The 19,307-nt window shown below is 44.2% G+C and overlaps 1 protein-coding gene across 1 annotated transcript in view; it reads right to left on the bottom strand.

Annotated features, from left to right (window-relative positions):
- SEC14L5 (SEC14 like lipid binding 5) overlaps positions 1-19,307 on the bottom strand; it is a 39,333-nt gene that overhangs the window by 9,564 nt on the left and 10,462 nt on the right. Inside the window, exons 3-9 of the mRNA XM_068699918.1 lie at positions 10,863-11,012; positions 10,617-10,748; positions 8,737-8,865; positions 7,845-8,064; positions 5,941-6,053; positions 895-1,084; positions 155-243 (exon numbers count right to left, since the gene is read on the bottom strand). Coding sequence (XP_068556019.1) covers positions 155-243; positions 895-1,084; positions 5,941-6,053; positions 7,845-8,064; positions 8,737-8,865; positions 10,617-10,748; positions 10,863-11,012 — 1,023 coding nt within the window. The remainder of the gene's footprint in view (positions 1-154; positions 244-894; positions 1,085-5,940; positions 6,054-7,844; positions 8,065-8,736; positions 8,866-10,616; positions 10,749-10,862; positions 11,013-19,307) is intronic.

The following is a 19,307-nucleotide window of genomic DNA, read 5'->3' as shown; positions in this document are numbered from 1 at the left end:
GACACTAAGCCAAAGGTATAACTTTGGATTGTCAGCCATGAAACATGGTGATCACATGTATCAAGCAGGTAGATTGCTGCTGCACTACAGCAAGACTTCTAAACACCCCAAGGGAAATACAGTTCCTCAAGTGAGAAATTAATGTAGATCTTACATGTCGCAGCAGTGATTCTTCTCCCAGGGCTTTCACCAAACCCTTTGTGTCCATCTGGCCAAGTCGAAGAATGTAAAGTGGTCGTCCATCTTCAAAACAAACAAGGGTTTAAAAACAATAACTGAACTTGAAATGCCCAGGGATGTAAAGGTCTTCAGTGCATGCAGGAAAGCAGTATGCAGGTGATTATCCTAACATGCCTGTTGTGAGCAGGGATGTGTCATATCCCTGCAAGAGAAACTGTTTAATGGGCTGCTAGGACCATTGACTAGGCAGAGAGTGTCCTGAGTGATAAGACACTGTTTTTGGTTTTGGTCATTGGTATTCTCAATTTAGTGAGGCCAAAGAGCAACACAGCCAGACTGTCTAGAGCTAGAATCTGCCCTCACATCAAGCACAGGAGGAGAAGCTTCCACTGCAGACAGAGCCATGTAGTCTCCCAGGCTGTCACTCTAGTACCTTTTACAAATGCCACATTAAATATTTCAACAGGATAAAAAATCACATCCAAAATGCCATCCTATCAAGGAGATGCTGCTTTGCACTAGTTCTAGTCTGCCTGATTTGTGCACAGAAAATAAGGTAACTACAGCAATAGAGAATGGCTTTTTACAGATGTTACAACGCCTTTGCTAATGTTTAAAGCATCAATACAATCTTCTCCAAAAACAGATAGGTTACTTCTAAGGTCTTATAATGCAAGCTACACTGTAGAATCAGTGTAAGTGGTAGCTTCAAACCTTTGTCTTGATAATGCCATCCTCCAGTGTAGTATTCATCTAGGAGGGCTGGGGGCCTCCAGGACTGTAGGATGTAATCCACCTGGTATTGCTTTCTCCAGGATAGTGACTGACAGAGCATTTCTCGAGCTTTGTCAATGTTGAAGTCACGAGCCCGTAGAAATCGAAGGATATGTTCATCTTTGGGGATCTGAGAGAAAAGAGAATTGTAAGGATCAAGACTTGTACCATTGCTCCGTGAAGGCTGCAGAGCACGCACCAGTTTTAAGATCAAACATCCTTTCCTTCTCCCTCCCTAATCCAACCCAATGCAGCAGATAGTGATAGGAGCATGAAAGCAGTGACTAGTTCATAGAATCATAGAATTCACGTCCCTTTGACAGAGATGGGCTTATTAATTTATCAGAGCATTGCACATGCACGCACACAGCCCGTGAGAATCCCCTGCACTAAGCGAGCTGATGGCCAGAAGCCCCAGCAAACTCCAGGCTGGCTAAAGTTTCCCTCAGCTACCTGTCCACAAGGACAAACAAAACACCAAATGAAAGTAATACAGCTGCAAGCTTACCTTCCTGTGCGGCAAATTAGCAAAGGGTGAAAAGCATTTGTAGGTGACACATTAACCAAATTAAGCACGTGCTGTTTGGAGGTGGGTCACCACTGTACAGTCTTCCAGCGATCACCCACTAGCACCACATTTCAGGCCTCTCCTCTGTTTTGCTGCTGGTGTTGTTTGAACAGAAAAGCTTTCGACTCCTTCCACAGGCTCACCCCATCCCACTGCACTAACTCTTACCAAAAGAAACAAATCACCCAAAGTCACAATATACCCCCTCCCAGTTACTCATCCCAACACATTCGGTCAGTAATTCTAGCACCACAGGCACAAAACCCTTCCCAAACCACAGCGCAGAATGGATTATTCCAACCTCCTTCCAAATCCCTTATCCTTTTCCCGTAGCTGAAAACCAAAAGGAAACCAGGCGGTACCACTAGGTAGCAGGCAGTATAACAATAATTAATGGATCTCAGAAAATTGCCAAATCTGACTAAAAGCTTGTCAGGTGTGAAAACAGATGGATTCTAGTTGCATGTACTGTTGATTTCTCTTCTCAGTCCCTTTACCCCAACTCCCCCAAAAGTATTTGGCCTCATTTGCTACATCAAGTTTCCATTAAAAATTTAAGTTCTGTAGGGCTAGAATAGTCTCCGGAGCGTCTGTACCGTGCTTAGCACAATGCCAGCCATCTGAGCCCTGCTGTAACACAAAAAGGCGTGCGTTCAGGAGTCAAAGCTCTTTTGTTTGCTCACTGACAGGCTCATGAAAACAGAGAGCAAAGAAGAAAGCAAAGCTGCCAGCAGCGTTTCACAGGCTGATATGAAGCTGCAAGGGTTACTACGAACTGATTCTGTATAAAGGTGGGTAGAGCTCAGGCAGCCTAGAGCCAAGCCTAGAAGAGGAGATGGGAGCTCAGCGGAGGACTTGTCAGTACTAGGTCGGAGGTTGGACTAGGCAGTCTTAGTGGTCTTTTCCAATTTGAATGATTCTATGATGAATGCTGTTCAGCACAATGCTCTATTTCAAACACTTTGCAAAACTGCATTTGTATGTCATCGAGAGAAAAGGGGCAGCTTTTCCAAATAGGATCTCAGATGTATTTAGAGGAACGTCCCCCAAATTTTCTGCATCATCGTAAAATTAAAGACAGCAGAATTTTCCTTGGATAATTGACATTTGCATTTCTGCTGTTCAGAGAAAGCCATTACTCACAAGACAACAGACAAAAAAACCTTCTGTAATAGTCCTGCATATCCTATAAGAGGAAGGAGAAGGGTTGGCAGTTACACAGGTTTCTTACTTTCAATGGTTTTCAAACCCAGTCTGCACATAACTAGAGGTAAGAGGCAAATTCAGCACTTATGGACTAGAGGTAGGGATCTCTGAGGGGACTTAGCCTACTCATGATAGAATTAGTCTCTTAATTATCTTTGGCCAACCAAAGCAGCAACTCCCACCTGCAAGAAAACAAAGTTTTAATTTCAGCCTGTTGTTCTACTTACCAGCAAATTTGTACATACTGATCCATATGGCACAAAGCTATTCATTAATAGCTTTAAGTAACCGCATTTTTAACACTATTTGAAGATTGTGTCTTCAAATATTCAGATTTTTTTTTTTTAGAGCAATGATAAATCTGATTATGGGAAGGAACAAGGATTCAGATAGTGAAATAAAAAGACAGAAGAGGACAAAAATAAGAATAGACAGCTTCCAAGAAACAGGAGATCTACAAATACTTTTTGATAGAGCAGTAAGGAAATCTCTGCTCCGAATTAAAAAACCAGGATGTCACAGCATGATAGCAGCCTCTCCAGAGAAACTGCAAATGATGTAGGACGAGCTCCTGATTCTGTATTATTCTAACAGGCAATCTGTGATTTAAGAGAAGCACACAGGTGAGCAGGAAGGGGGTTTAAGAAAAAGCATAAATAGCCAGCAGGATCCTTCCCACTTGTTCAAGACCTCGTGGGGAACAAAGCCTACACAAAGGGTACAAGGCAGCTGCCGGCTGTCACAAAGAGCACTCAGCAATCAGCTGTACCTTGCTGAGGTACCAAACTCAACAAGCAGCTGTCAGGAGGAACAAGAGCTTGTGCAGCTCATGGAGCTCCAAGCTCCCCAAGAGGCTATTGTTTCACTTTACTCATGTGCTGTCGCTTTACCTTTTCCAGCTTCCATTCCTCAGCCTCTAAGAGGGGAAAAAAAACACCCACAGAACAGAACAGGCAAACATTTAGAACATGCTTTGTCCATTTGAAACCGAGACCCTTTTAGATCACAGGCATGGATAAAGTCTCACAGTTGCTCTCATCTACGGCTCATTTTCAGCTGGATACCCAATAGCTGAGATATCTCCTACCAATCACACAGAAGTCCATGCTGTTTTACTAGACAGGTCACTGTAGACTTGAAAAAAACGTGTCCTATATTTCAGAGCACAGCTATGCCTGGGGATCCCTGCCCTTTGTTTTGTGTCTGCTTGTTGCCAATTCCCTTTCATCTGACAGCAGGTTGAATCGGGGGGAGACACAGATCACAACCAATATTTAGTAGAGCAGTAGTTAATTAAAGTTGTTATTAGCAGATGATAATTCACACAGATCACTCAGACACTCGCAGTTACCTGGCTGGTTGGGACACCAACCCCAGCTGTTTACTGAGAGGCAGAGCATCCTATCAGTGTGCTGCCAACTTGCAGGTAGGTGTTCAGACAGTCCCTTAAGGGGTCCTTTGTTCTACTGTGTGTGCATATACACACATACATATCTATACATTCATTCCCATAGTCTGATGATATCAACCACCGGTCTCCTGGACATGGCCCAAGTTATACAACCTGCTGTTGATGCTGCCATATACCAGCAGCCTTAGATTTGACAGGTGCTTGGTGTTCTGAATGTATCAGCTCTCACAGACTGAACAGCATTGCTAGTCCCTGGAGACTGTCAGATACCCAGATTTTCACACTACCTCAACTGTTCTTCTCTTCTGTCTTTTGGTTAAACCGTTTTTCCATTCACAGGTACCAACAAAACCCATAAGCACGCTCACACAAAGGGATTTTGTGGCACATTGGATTCAACTATTTTTTTTTTTTTTTATTTTCTACGTGGGTGAGAGACAGGAGTCTTTTCAAAAGAAAACAGGGCCTTAATATCATGCTTAAATTCCCCATACTCAGATGAAATATGCTCTCTTTGCTTTGAGAAAGACACAGCAAAGCATTCAGAAAGTGCTGGCAAAGCTCCTTGTAAACAATTGCTTCTCTTGGAAAGGCCAATTTGAAAAAATAAAGTCTTCCAAAGCCCATGAATGCAGAGTGGCACCTAACCCATTCTGTGTGACTGACTGAGTAGTTATCCTCTAGGCCAGGAAGCTGTTACTACTGAAATCTCATCTAGCTGTGCTCCATTTTTAAGGGGGGTCACTTGCTCCAACTATCCTTTTTCTGTTTTCCCCTTTTCCTATGGGCTCATTATCTACTCTGCCCACCTAATTACTCTGTTGCTATTCTTGGTCCTTTCTTCCTTACCACACAATCTCTCTGCATCAGTAAAATCTGTGGTTACACCCCTCTAAAGACATTCAAGCTGCTCCAGGTCTTTTCTCTGCCACATGCCCCTTATTGTCTTGCCCAATACAGGGACCCCCCTTTGATTGAGAGGAGCCCAAGCAGCTGCTGAACATTACAGCTGCAGCAGAGATGCATCTACCCTACAATAGCCATGCTGCTTTTTTCAGGTAAAAACAAGTTTTCACCTACACTAGATGGCCAACTCTAGCTGTACACACCTCAATCCAGCGACCTCAGCTCCTCTATTTTAGAGGCTTACATAACATACCTCACACCACAAGGTGAGATGGTCTCTGCGTCCTGAATTCCGTGTGGTTTTGAAATCGTACATTTTGATAGAGGAGATTAAAACAAGATCAGAGCGAATTCTGCTCAGAAGAATTCAGCCCCTGGCTGTACAAGCTGACACAACCTGCCTGACACAACACGCAGAGCAGACTGCTGACACGCAGTAACAGAGCTAGGTGTTACCAGCTGCCTCACTGATCAGCATCTGAGGACGAAGGGAGAGGGGCTGCACGATCAGCACAGCTAGCCGCATCTCCCACCCCACCCTGCAGGGCCTGGGGATGCGATGCACCCACACCTGGTCTGGACAACCAAGCCCTGATCAGTGCCTACTCAAATACTCAGCTGAGCCACCGTGCTCTGATAGCACAGTGCAGCATTTCCAGTACTGACAGCACTGCAGCTGTACAACTGTAGTTCATGATGCTGCTGGATCCTGCTGCGAGATCACACAGGCTGTTCTCCACCCATGCCTTTTACTCAACCTTGCCAAAACAGTCAAGTCTCAACGTATGGATTATCCATGACCCTGAGTTTTACTGTAGGCCTTGAAGGCAAAACAAGCTGTAAGAACAACTGCATTCAGGCTTCCGAAGGGGTGCTCCGTGCTCTATCCACCCACCTTGCCTTTGTGCGTTTCTTGAAGCCACTGACGAAGACGGATCAAGCAACTCTCTTGCATTGGAGTCAGCTGGCCCAGATATCGCTCAATGTAATCAGCATCCAATTTGTCAGCTGGAGAAAGAAAAAAGAGCAATTCAGAGGAGACTTGGCATAGCCAAAAAGGAGATAGGCAGTTATTTCTACACATCAGGTTGCTTATGACTTGCACCGGAAAAGCACGAATGCCCTCATTTTAGCTGCCTGAGGGAAGCAAGCAAGCGAGTCTCATGGTGATCAGGGCATAAGGACACAGACGGTGTGTGAGGAATCAAAGCCAGATCGCTCCACTTGTCTCTCAGAACACTGATTTCATTCAACCCTGACTACTCCAGCAGGAGCTTTTACAGAAATATTGTGAGCTCTGGCACTCATCTCATTAAACACTCCAAGGCCTGGGTACTTAAATCCCCTCATGTCCTAAAGATCTCACCCACAGTTTCAACAACAAGAGGCTAAAAGGCAGCTATCTGAAAATTGAAACGTTATTCTGCTTCCAGAGGGAAAGGGAGAATAATATTAACATTTCCAACAGCAAGGGTGGTTTTTGGCATGAGGATGCCCAGTGCGTACCAGCAGCTCAAGGTTCCTCCAGCTCAGAGAGACAAAGAACAAGGGCTTTGAGCCTGCCAGCATTCAGCGATAGCCACAGATGTGCTGTCCAAGGCTTATAAGTGCAGATAAGGCTTGTATGTGCAGATGCCAGGAAGGACAAGATGGCACCCAAAAGGGAGCAGCACAGGCCAGTGGCTGTGCTGGAAGCATGCAAGCACATGAGAAGGGCTGGGAGGAGGATGGCAGAGCTAGCTCTGCCTCGTGCAGGATTTTTTGGTTTTGTTCTTTTTTTTCGGCAGATACCATTACGTGCAGAATAAGGACTGGACACCCACAGGATATGCTGCTTCTGACTGATAACACAGAAATTATACTTGGTAAGCACTACACACCCCCACAGAATCCACAGAGCTAGCAAGCTGAGGAGCAGACGCAGGGAAGTATATTCAAGTTCGTGAAGTGATTAAAGCAGAAATAGAGCTACGTTCCTCTTCTGCTAGACAGGATCTGCCACTCTTAGATTAACTTTAATCTCAAAGCACAGAAGCATTTCTCGTACTCAGCTTCCCTATGGATTTGTATCCTGTTTACAGAGGAATTCCAGTAGAGAGAAGTCACAAGAGAAGGCCCAGTGAGACTAGAACCCTGGAAGGTCCAAATGCCAAGCTTTTTCTCTGAGTTACCTTCAGCTAAAGAAGTGCTGTCTGCTTCTGAGAAATAACAACTATTTCCAATATCACCAATCTAAATCAAAAGGCTCTCCTTTTTCTGTCAGAGAAGAACCTTCTTTAGTTTAGAAGATATCTTTTTGTGTGTTGATTTGGCGATAAAGTTTGTTTCAGACATTTTGGGTGAGAAATGAGTTAGGCAATATCATTCCATGCATTTGTCTTGGATTAATATGGGGAGAAAAACAACAAAACCAACCCTCAAAAACATTAATTTTGAAACAGCCAAAATATTTAACTATGAAGTCACTTACACTGTACTCATGATACCTTTACATTTCTCCAATTTAAAGTATAAAATGTTTTCAAGATCAGACCAAGCTGATTTTTTTTCTGAACTCAAAAAATACCTGTACTGCCTATACAGTTTTTCTTGGCTTTTCAGTCTGGGAGGGGAAAAAAAAAACACAACTCAATTGTTTGTTATTTTCTTGAAGAAAGAAAATAACTTTCTCTCCTCCCCACCAGCAACCCAGAAGAAAAGTCTCATGCCAAGAAAATAAAAATAAAAATAAACTCATTAGTCAGTGATGCTCGAGGCATTTAGATCGCCAGCAGCTGCTCCTGCCAGGACACTGCATACCATCGGGGCTGACAGCCTCTGCTGGAGGGCAGGAGCTGCCAGTTTGCTCTTTGGTAGTTCCCCGAGCTCCAGCCTCAACGGGCACAGCATCGGCATCGTGTCCAACTGCTGGTGCTTGCTCAGCCGCCTGTCCGCACACCGCAGGAGGTGTCCAGCGAGGGATAAACGTGATCCCTTGGGAGATCAGCTCCTTCAGGTAATGTTCAATCACTTCCTTGCCCTGAAAGGGGAAAAGCTCACATTAGGGAAAATGCCCCATCTCCTCGAAACCAGCACGGTGCAGCGGGGTCTTCCTCAGGCTAGATGACTAATGGTGGTAAACAGAATGGAAAGAGTCGTCTCCCCCCACCTGCTTGACCCTGTTGGAGAAATTTCAGCATGAAAGCACCGTACAAACAGTGAATTACAGTACTGGCCAGGCGCACTGCAATGCTGTGGATGCAACCACCTTTATGACATTTTTATCCTGTTTTCCTACTACCTACCTATCAGCCAGCCACACTGTTCCTCTGCAGCCCAGGGGAAAGCTACCAAAAGAAAGTACCTCTCCCACAAGAGGCTGGAGAGGCAGTGTGCTGACTTTCACCCAGAACTTTCTCTTCCTGCATGAGAACAGTGTCCTCAGTGTCTGAGGAGCCTGGCACCACAGCATCCACAGCAATCCTCCTCTGGCACAGCCTGCTCCTTCTCCTGCACAGAAACATTTCAGTGAACAGATTGTTTTTGCTCACCACACACTGTTTTTTTCTTTGTTTGTTCTACTGAGCAATTTCTGAGACATAAGCGAGGATATAAAACTACAGCAGGTCTATTTTACAGAAAAGAAAACTGAGGCACACAGAGCAGGCTTTTTTTTTTTTTTTTAAATAGCACAAAGGGAAGCCGGTCTTACCCGCTTGATGTTTGAAGTGTACTGTTTCATGGCAATTTTTTCCACTGTGCTTTCAAAGCCAAAAAATGACTTGATGTCGAGAGATGCAGACTGTTCAAAGCAAGTCCACTCTTCATTCTCAGGGTGAACCTAAACCCAAAGACATACGCAGGGTTGGATGGCAGCAGGTACCTCACATTATGGCAGGGCCATTGCCCCAGCAATGAATAAGCTGTTTAATAATCTTCCTACAGGGCACTGACAGAGCCACATCTAACAGTCTGACTAATTCTTCCAGTGTAACAGAAACGGGTCACGAACTGGACTTGTGAACTTCTGTGGTTAGAGAAGTGGTCTTCACACACACAAGGAAAACAAGCTTAAAACCCAGCACACCTGAACACTAACATTACTAGCAGAAGCTCTACCAAAACAGCTATATATATAAAAATATATTTTTTTTCTGGTTTTGGACTGGGAACTCAGCCACTGAAAGTCAGTTTTACTCCCCAAAACACGCATGGCAGACTTGGGAGTTCCACTGTCCGATCAATGTTCCCCTTCCCCTGGGTTACCCCTCCATATGGTTACAATCTACAAAATTGTAGACTTCTAAACTTAACCTTTTTCTGAGGGGCCCTCTTCTCTGTAGGTGCTGCTGTTCACAAACTGGCACAAAAAAAAATCCAGTCCACTCTTAAATATACAGTGAGCTCTATAAAGGACAAATCCTCCAAGGAAAAATACTAAGCAGCTGCAAGAGAAGGATCAAATTTCTACAAGTTGCCTGAGAGAGCATTGCAGAAAAGGAAAGATGAGAATAAACCTGCTTCCGGTGCATTCTGGCAGGGAAAAGGGAACTGGTAAAAATAGAGCACAGAACCATCTTGAGGATGCAGACAGCTAGCTCCTGCTCTGTTCCAGGAAAGCACTCCCCTCAAAGCCCAGCTGTTAACGTTTCCTTCCGAGGGACTCAAGCCGGAGGCAACACAGCCAAAATCAGCAAGTGTGAGTGTCTGAGCAATTCCTGAGTTGACCTGGCAGTGATTCAGAACTGTCAGTGCCTTCCACAATGATGGAAGTTTGATTTCCTATCATTTTTGGGAAACCCCATGTAACCACCAACTGATCTCTGGCTCAGGACCTTTCCCCCCACCCAAAATGGGAATAACTTCTAAATTATTTGTCTTGCTTGAAACAGAAGCTACTTAGAAGTTTTGCTTACTCCCAAGAAGCTGAGCTGTTATCCAGTTGCCAAGAGGGCAGGTAAGTAACAGGATCTGGACTTTTGTTTAGGGAACAAAAACCACTATCTGATTGCTTCCAGAAACAGGTGAAGCTATTTAATGGTGACTGATCCCTAATAGCACAATTAGGATGAAATGACACACTGTTGCTGAAGATACTGCCATAAAGCAAGACATCCCAGGCTACAAATAACGCTCAAGAACTTTCCCCAGATATTTAGGGCAAGAAGATCACGATGAAATGCTAAAACTTTGACTTACTTGCTGGCAAGAAGTTAATTACCAGACTTCTCTGGCAATTTAGGTTTCCTCTTAAACATCCAGATCTAAATATACACCCAAGCTCCAGACACTTTTAGCAACCTGAATTTCAAGCTGAAAAACTCAGGGAACACTGTCAATTCTGAAGCACCAGCCATCTTTTCTACTCTCACTCTAGAGCTTATCACTCCAACCACAGAGTCAGTCAATTTTAGGAAGTTTCTCAAGCCCCACAAAAGCACTGGAAGAGGCTCTCTAAAACCTAGTGGCCTTCCAGTATCTAACTGTTGTGTTACAGTCCAGTGGTCAAATTCACTCAAACAACTTCACCCTGTATGTTAGCACATGACTTTCAACACTTTCTTCACAGACAAACAGAAAAAAGGCACTTACTGAGTAGCTGCACGTCTCGAGGACGACAACACGGTTGGCAAAAGTCTCATTGTGGGCTTCAATGCGAAGAGTCCGCTCTTTCCAGTTCACTGTGTTTTTCTGTATGAAGAAAACATACTCCACGCCTGCAATCTGAGAAGGATGAAGAACCAAATATATTTAAAAAATGGAGAGAAAGGACAGCCTTAGGAATCAGTAACAATCTGAGCCAGCCAACAACATCTCCACCCCTTATGTTCAACTTGCCTTCTTGAGCAGCCTGGGAGCATCCACATTCAGTTTACAGCTCCGTTCAATGATATGTATAGCTCCATCGTCACTCTTGGATTCGTGCAGGATTTCACTCCCTAGGAAGACTGGAATCTCCGGACATGTAGGAAAGCGCTTTTCATATGCCTGGAAGTGAAAACTCTAAGTTGCATCTCCTGGCCAGATAAGCTTTAACTCTCTCTGAATTACTTAAATCCCTTACAGTAAGAGTCCAACAGATGTCTTTCTTCTCTGAGAAAAAGGGAGGTAAGTTAAATCAAAACACGTGTAAACAAAGCTGGCACCCACTTGTGTCAGTCATCCTGCTAAGCACATCTTAACATTTCTTTCTCAAATGAAGTGGAAATAAAAGCCTGTCATTAAAAAGTAGTGGGAAGGGAATCCTAACTTGAACACTAGGAACCAAATCTTCAGTGATCATAAGCAAGGCCAACTATGCTGATTTCTGCTAGTTAAAGACCCAGAGATGACAGAAGTCAGATATATTGCCTGTATGAAGAAGCTATTTAAAATATTTAATACTCCTGTGCCCTAAAAATGTGACGTGTTTTGTTTAATGGTTCTAGCAGCTCCAAACTACCAAGGGTAAGAACACCAATTACTGGCTACTCATTTGCCTTGATCTATCCATTTCTAAAGCAATTCTGTTTCTGGTTCTGAAACCCTCCTTGACTTAATTGACTCACATCCATCTGAAACCTTTTATCCAAAGGTTCTTTAATAGCTCTAGCAAAAAAAACCAACACAGTTTTCTATCGCACTTGCAGCAAATTAAGTTAACTTGCATAAACGTTACCTATTGTTCCTCCTCTTCCCCAGCTTCTCTCTGCTTAGGAATCTCCTTATATGGCACGACTTTTGCAGGATGGAATATTTTACCTTGATTTAGAAAAAATGCCTTGCCTGTTGAGCTGCTATCCTAAATGTAGAATTGAAGCAATACTGGTAGAAGCAGCCCAGGATTCAGCTACAGCTGTGACTGGAGGAGAACCTGTGGTCTCTTTCCATGGCATTATCAACAGAGCTAGATCATTTTGGTCCTAAGATCTTTGATCATTCCACAGACGATGGAATAACCTCTATGAACTGCTGCCATCTTCCCATCTTCTGTAAGATGCAACTGCGTTTTACAGCATGTAATTCTCTCATGAGTATTTATATTTTTATCTACCATACATGAAAAAAGCATTAACATGATAATGATTGAGATTGGCTCAGTTGTCAGCACACAGAGAACACAATGGGCACACTCTGGGGTGGCTGCATTCTCTATTACCACAGCACTCTGAAAGGCTGATTGCCCCAGTATGCATTCATGTACCCTGGTTCTGGGAATAATACCTGCTCTTAAAATAGCTCAGGCACTTAAGGACACATTCCACATCTCCTGATCCTAGACCTCTGAACAGAACAGAAGGTATTTAAGATTACCCAATCATGATAAAACTACAAGCAAAATACTAGCTGAAGTTCCGGCCATAAACAAAATACATACGTATTTAAAACATCCTCTCCAATACACCAAGTAATATTCTGCTTCCTTTGCCATATCTGCTGAAGATCTTTCTCTGCATCTGTGAGACCTCCACCAGTGCTTTTCCCTTCTGATCTCCAGAAAAATTAAAGCTCTTTAGGTGAATATAAAACTTCCCATAGCAAGTGACTGTTTCCAACACCAGTCCAACTGGCTCCACACAATGAAAGCAAACCCCGTGCTCTAAGGAGCTTAACTGGTTATGATGGAAATTCAGACGGACAAGATGGATGCTGGACCCTGCCAAAGGATGCTTCCAGCTATCTGCTCCTGGTGTTCTGCCCTTACCTCACAGGTCAGAAAGGTGCACCCCTCATCACCTGCTCCCCAGTGCCTGCAGTCACCATCACATTGATCTGCTCAGGCCAAATTTATACTTCTACTTGTACTTCTGCACACCCTCTCCCAACTTCCCATCCTCCACATGCCTGCTATCCCAAGGTCAGTCTTTACCCTCTTTTCCCTTGTTAATCTTTTCTAGCATGCAAAGCGAGACTCTCTTCAGGCCGCCCAGATGACCCATTTTTCATCACTAGAGTCTCAATATTCATACAGTGAATGCTGTAAACACTTTTGTAGGCCACTGGGATACCAGAACATTTGGCAACTCGTTTTCAGTGACTGGAACTGAAACCTCCTTACGCGTGCCATTAAAGAAGCGTTGCTGAAAACCTCAGCCTACGAGGAGGCTGCCCCAGTTGACCCCATAATTTTGGGAACAGCAACTAGTGCAGAGGCTAGAAAACACCTCGAGCACCAGGAACTGACATGGGAAGGGTTCAGGACAGTCTGGCCACACAGAAGAGTCTTCATCCTGCCCTCGGGGTCTACCACCTCCATCCTCGCCACCTTAGCTGGTGGCTGCGGGCACACGGGTGCCACGGGGTGGTGCAGCACTAACCCTAGGAAACAAGGGCTGGGCCAGCACCATGCATTCCTGCAGGTCAGTTGTAAGGCTGGCCAAGGTTTCCTTGCCCCAGATACTCCAGATTTCTCACAAATTTAAGAAATGCAAAATAGCTGGACTGGAAGAAAGGCTCAGGTATGGTGATCTCAGCTTCTCTTCCTCCAGTCTTTCAGGGCTGTGGCTGTGCCACAGACACGTGGGAAGGTGCATGAGGATGCAAACATCCAAGAGATGTTTTCCCACTAGGACAGCAAACAATCAAAGCACAGATAACCTCCAAAGGCCTCACTGCAGCAGTTTCACCAAGAATACAGAGCTGCAAGTGCCTCCTTGCCACTGAAAGACCATTATGGCAAATTGAAAGCTCCACACAACACCTTTGAATTCAGGCACCTCTGGCTCTGTTTCAAAGATGAGGCCACTGGTTCTCAACACACACCTGTCTCTTCCTCCACCAAGTATGCACTTGATCCAGCTGGAGACAAGCTTCCCAGTAAACCATCATTAAATCCAGCAAAACCAAAATCGGGCCAACTATTAACACAGTGCAGTCAGTCCCTGTCTCAGCTGAACATCTGGGGAATGAAAAAAGGTCAGGGAACAGACATTTACGCCGAACCCTGCTGATATAACTAAGTTATCAGTGCAAACCCATCACCTGCATAGGTAGAACATGCCCATGTTTGATAACGAATCCCCTTTACACATTGATATTAAGTCCTTTGCTAATCTTCTTTGCACAACAACAACTCTAAAAATACAACAGGCCAAAGATGCCTGAGATCACGTGAAGGACAGCTGAAGCACCATGCTTCAGTCACAAAACTTACACTGTTAACATGCTGAATCTTTCACACTGAAGAGAGTGAGCTACCAAGAAAGAACTCCATCTCTGGCACCCAGCATCTTCTCAGCAAAATCAGCATCCATACACAACAGTATGTTTCTGCTCCAGCAGAGAAGTTGAGGGAAATCAAAGACATAGAAATATCTTATTTTTTTCTGGCCAGTACCAGAACTGGTCATTATTTTCTCCTCCTCCACAGTTGTGCAGAGTGCGAGGTGAATGACAGAATATCCCAGTCAAATGAAAGGCACAGAAGACTTATTATTAGCTTGTTTTAATACCTCAGCTGCTGAGCTGCCCGCGCGTGCTCTCGCCTCCTTGCTGCTGTAACTCTGTGCTGACTTGTGTATAGGAGCTGTAACTTGTCTCTCCCTTCTTTGCTGAGGGAATTACAGCAGTATTGTGCCACTACTTTTTCCTAAGTGCATGCCCACTGTATTTCTTTAAGACAGCCACCCTGATGACTGAAGTCTTGAACAGCAGCAAGTATATATTAAAAAAAAAAAAAAAGGCTCAGTGAAGCCGTTCCCTCCCCTCTAAATCCTTCTGGGATTAGCATTGATAGGCAGAACTAGTGAGCATTTTGCGTACCTCCTGCAAATCCTCCCACCCAGTCGAGCCAGCACATCAGCCCATCAGCCTGAATCCTGACTTGGGCTCAATCAAGCTAGCACAATCACTCTTCTGTTGACTCCACACCAGACTGGGCTGAAGAAAGTCCCCAGGCACAGCCACAGGAGCTGTCTAGGCAAGCCAGAGCACAGCACACACCTGGAAATCCAAGCAAACTCCCTCAGCATCCCAGTTTACAGTAATTCTTTTTTTACAGGTTCAGATTAGGACATTCTCCTAACCCCCGAAACAACCATTTCACAAGAGCTGGTGGATCGGGCCCACTGATGTCCTACTCTAAATCAAGCTGTTTTCTTCCAGTTTTCTTGCAGGACTGTTTCAAAAACAGTGCAATGCTGCTCTTCCGTAGTGGACCGTATATATAATCCAACCATTCAAGTGTCATTTAAACCATTGTAGTCGCCTTCATCAGATTGAAATTACACATCACTAAATTTCACAAGAGGCTTGGTAAAGCAAAGGAATTTGGGATCTGTTTGAACTCTCATATTATGGGACCAATGGCGTGGCAGACAAAAATCACCTTCATAGTTTTTGTCATGAGAAGAGAACCTATGAGGACAACCCAAAGAAGTTGCACTTAAGCGTCCTGAAGTGTTGGGCAAATACTCAATAACCAGTATAAAAAAAAGCATCTGTGAAAACAGATTGCCCTGGAGGTCAGCTGGACACCAAACGAGAACAAGTTACACATGAAAACAAGCATTAAAACCAAAAAACAACATTCTAAAGCCTCACCACCACAGAGAGAAGGGGAAATTTCCATTCTGGACTTCACTTGACTAATCCCCTCCTCCAGAGCAGGTCCTCCACCCTCCTAGCACCAAGGTGTTAGAGACACCAACAGTACAAGCGCTGCTGCTCCCCTCTCCAGTTCAATCTCCAGTAGATTGACAATGGCTATATCACTGTTGTTTCCTTTGTGATCCAGAGCACTACAGCACATAGCCAGAGGGTTCGATCTTTCATAACAGCTACTCCTGTTTCTCCTCTGCAGGTTTCAACAACCTTTTAGCAAGTGACCTTGAAATCAATTATACAACAGAGGCCTTAGGAATCAAAAACAACAGGAAGTCCAAGCACTGAATTACTGCATGAAACGAAACACCTCAGAAAACAAACTCTCCTGCACACCAACAGGCTCTTGCTAGTTTCTTCCAGCCCAGAGCAGCTCCAATGTGCTCCAGAACCACACAGCTGTTGTTAGATCTGGTTTCTTACCTTAATATCCTAAAGGAAACATTATCCTCTTAGTTTAGGAAAGAAAACTGAGGTGGATTACACAAGAAGTCAGGAGCAGGGTGTATACAAAGCTCTGACTTTCTCCCCACACCAGGCACCTCATAGAGCAGTGACTCTTCAGGCTTCTTGGCCATACACACCAAAGAGGTGACTGGTTTGGTTCCTCCCTATCAGCAGGCAGAGCCTTCAGCAGAATAAACAAAATGCTTGCGTGCTAAATGCTGCTGTCCACAAAATCATACAGGAACATATCGAGTTATGTTGGAATAGCAGTTGGCAGGAAGATGTGCATCTTCTACTTGATAACTGGTGCTCTACACTGGCTAAATGGCTGTCTTTTTTATTTTATTTTATTTTTTAAAAACTGGTGGGACTCCTTAGTGACAGCTTCATGGATATCTGCTCTTTCAGATTCAGGCAAGAGCACAGAATTGGAAAAACCACAGACTGACTCTTGTAGGCCAAGCTGAATTCAAGAGGGATCTTCAAGAATATAAGACCTCAGCTACTGGGGAAAATTATGTGGTATAGAATGCATGAGGGAACTAAGCTTTTATCCACTTGATGAAGACAGAACCTGCCACAGTCAATACCAAATGAATAGGTTACAAGTAAAAGATTTCCTCCTTGCATTAAGACCTAAACACTTCAAACTTTAACGATCAGGGTTTACATTTGTATTACTGAGGTTCCTCAACATCATGTTGCAGCCATGTACAGTTTGCCACGATAAAGTAAGAAAACGTGCATCTATGTTCAGATGAATGGGGAAAGAGGAGAAGACGTGACATCAAGCTTTGATCTACAGGCTTTGATCTACAGGTGTCCAGATTACCATCCTTTTGAAAAGAAATGCCAAGAGCAAGATAAGACCCCTTGTCACTTCTAATTTGAGCAGCTCTAATGGTACATAATCATCTCTCTCCAGATTCAGGTATTTTCAGATTATTGCCTTCTAGTAGAAAAAGCAATGATTTCATCCAACAAACCATCCTACTACTTAGCCTAAGTGCTGGAAGGAAAACAAAGGTCTGTCTGGTGAATACACACGCAATAATCCATTTGCTTCTTAATCCCTAGAACAGATATGTGCTTTTTGCAAGCTACAGGCAGCACAAAAATCCCACAACACATGGAAACAACTGGGGGGATCAAATGGATATTTGGGGTACAGAAATGTGCTGAAGTCAGGGGAAAGGGGACCTCCCTTTGAAGAGGTGTAGAGCATCTGCAAAGTAGCATAAAAATCTTTTGGGGCTGATAGAAAGCAATTTTGCTAGAAAGAAATTTGCCAGAAGTCCACTGGACCACAGTTACCCAGGCTATGAACATTGGCCCAGTGTTCTGTTTCCCTGGACTACAGCCAATGGATTGCCTCATTTCTTCAGATTTTGCTGAAAGAAACAATTCAGGGAGCAGCAGCTGTCCATTACAATACAGACACAACCGAGTGACATGGCAAACCTACCGAAACCAGGACACACGTTGCAGCTGCACAAAGCTCGCTTGGGAAATTACCACCGTGCCCGACCTTCTGTCTGAGGGGGAGCAATATCCCATTGCTATTCTGCTATGGTGTTCTCCTCTGCTTACCAGGGAAGAAAGTTGGTGGTGGAGCTCTTCAAGTCACAAAGAGCACAATGCACTGGCCTTTACAAACAGCCATGGAAGCAACGCCTTATCCAGGAATTCCTGCTAGCTGGCTGGACACGTTTGCCATAGCCCATTGTGGAAAGAGACAGATAGACTGAGCTAGGAAGGCAAGGAAGCAGACATCTCGGGTGACTAACACCTTAAAGAGCAAAGCAGAACAATCAAGTGTTACATCACACGCACGCTGCTCAGTGAATCACCCCAAATCAAAAAGGCTGGCTCGCAAAGCGATGCCTAATGGCTGGCAGGGCACTCTGTTGTTGCCAGAAGCTGCTGTAAGAATTTACATATATCAGCCATAATTCAGAGTCAAACTTGGACAGGTCATCACGCTTAACAATTAAAAAATTGCTGGCTGGGATTTAACAGTTGATTTAACAGTTCTAAATTTTCTCACCTATTTTAGTCCCTGCGCAAGAGTTTTAACTTCTGTACTTATACATTCAGAAGGCAGAAGGGTCTTCTTGACACTGCTGTAATACAAGACAGTGGTGACACCTCTATCTGTGCTGTCCCCTTGTGCTATGCTGCAGTGCCTTTGAACTACAGCTTAGTTTACAGACTGTGCTCATCAAATTCAGCTTGAGAAATCACTCGTTCTTCTTCAAGGCCATAAGCCTCCATGTTGCAGTGGGAGAAGGTGATTAAACAAAAGAGGGACTACCCTGTTCAGATTCCTTGAATGATTGAATTACTTAAGTCATCTCTCCAAACCCATGCATGGTGCCAGCACCACCCATTCCTGTGCCATTCTTGCCAAGCAGACAGAGCCTCAGCATTGGCAGTGCAGATTTATCAAAGGGACTTGTGTGACCCCCTCAACACACACTAAGCAGGCCAAGGTACACAGATGTTGCCAGCAGTTCTCCAGAAATCCAAATAAGCTCTTCTTCCACCCACTTCCAGTGGCTGTGGTATACAGCATTCACCAAACATTCTCTTCTTGCTCGAGGGGAAATGTCCCACACCATAATCTGAAGAGAAATGTCAGCTCTTTAAGTCAGCCTGACTATTGCTCACTCTCAGCCTGCTTAATAACAGGAGGAGGTGGTGGCAGGGCACAGGGACTGAGCAAATGAATACAGCTGTGAAGAATCATCCCAGCTGACACAGGAATCATTACTTTCAGAATTCTTTTGCCAAATGCTTCTCAGCAGTAAGATGAGGGGATATTTATAGTGCATCTTGACAGCATGGCTTCAAACCATCAAGTCACACTCAAGCATCGTGTCTTGAGTCAACACTAGATCCTCTGTAAGCACATAAAATGTTAACCCAGTAACTCCTGACAGTCACAACAAACCTACCTTCAGAACACGGCCAAAAAAAAAGGCAAGGAAAGCTGCCTTCCTTTAAAACATTGGCATGGACCATAGTTAGAGACAGATCATCCAGATCCAAAGATGATTTTGCCTGCACTCGATAGGCAAGCACTATATACCTAACAATCCTGCTACAGTGAGTACATTTATCTTGAGAGGGGAGTATCCATTTCTTACTGACTGCCCAGATGGCTGTCGGGACATTTCATGGCATATACAACAGGGACTGAGCAACTACTTAAAAATATTTCCCGCCTTGCACTTTTCTCAATCTCTAGGGTAC

This window comes from Anas acuta, chromosome 15, assembly GCF_963932015.1.
Source record: "Anas acuta chromosome 15, bAnaAcu1.1, whole genome shotgun sequence".
In the NCBI taxonomy this organism is placed as follows: Eukaryota; Metazoa; Chordata; class Aves; order Anseriformes; family Anatidae; genus Anas; species Anas acuta.
The sequence above is the reverse complement of the archived record's forward strand: the minus strand, read 5'-3'. Positions and strand labels throughout refer to the sequence as shown.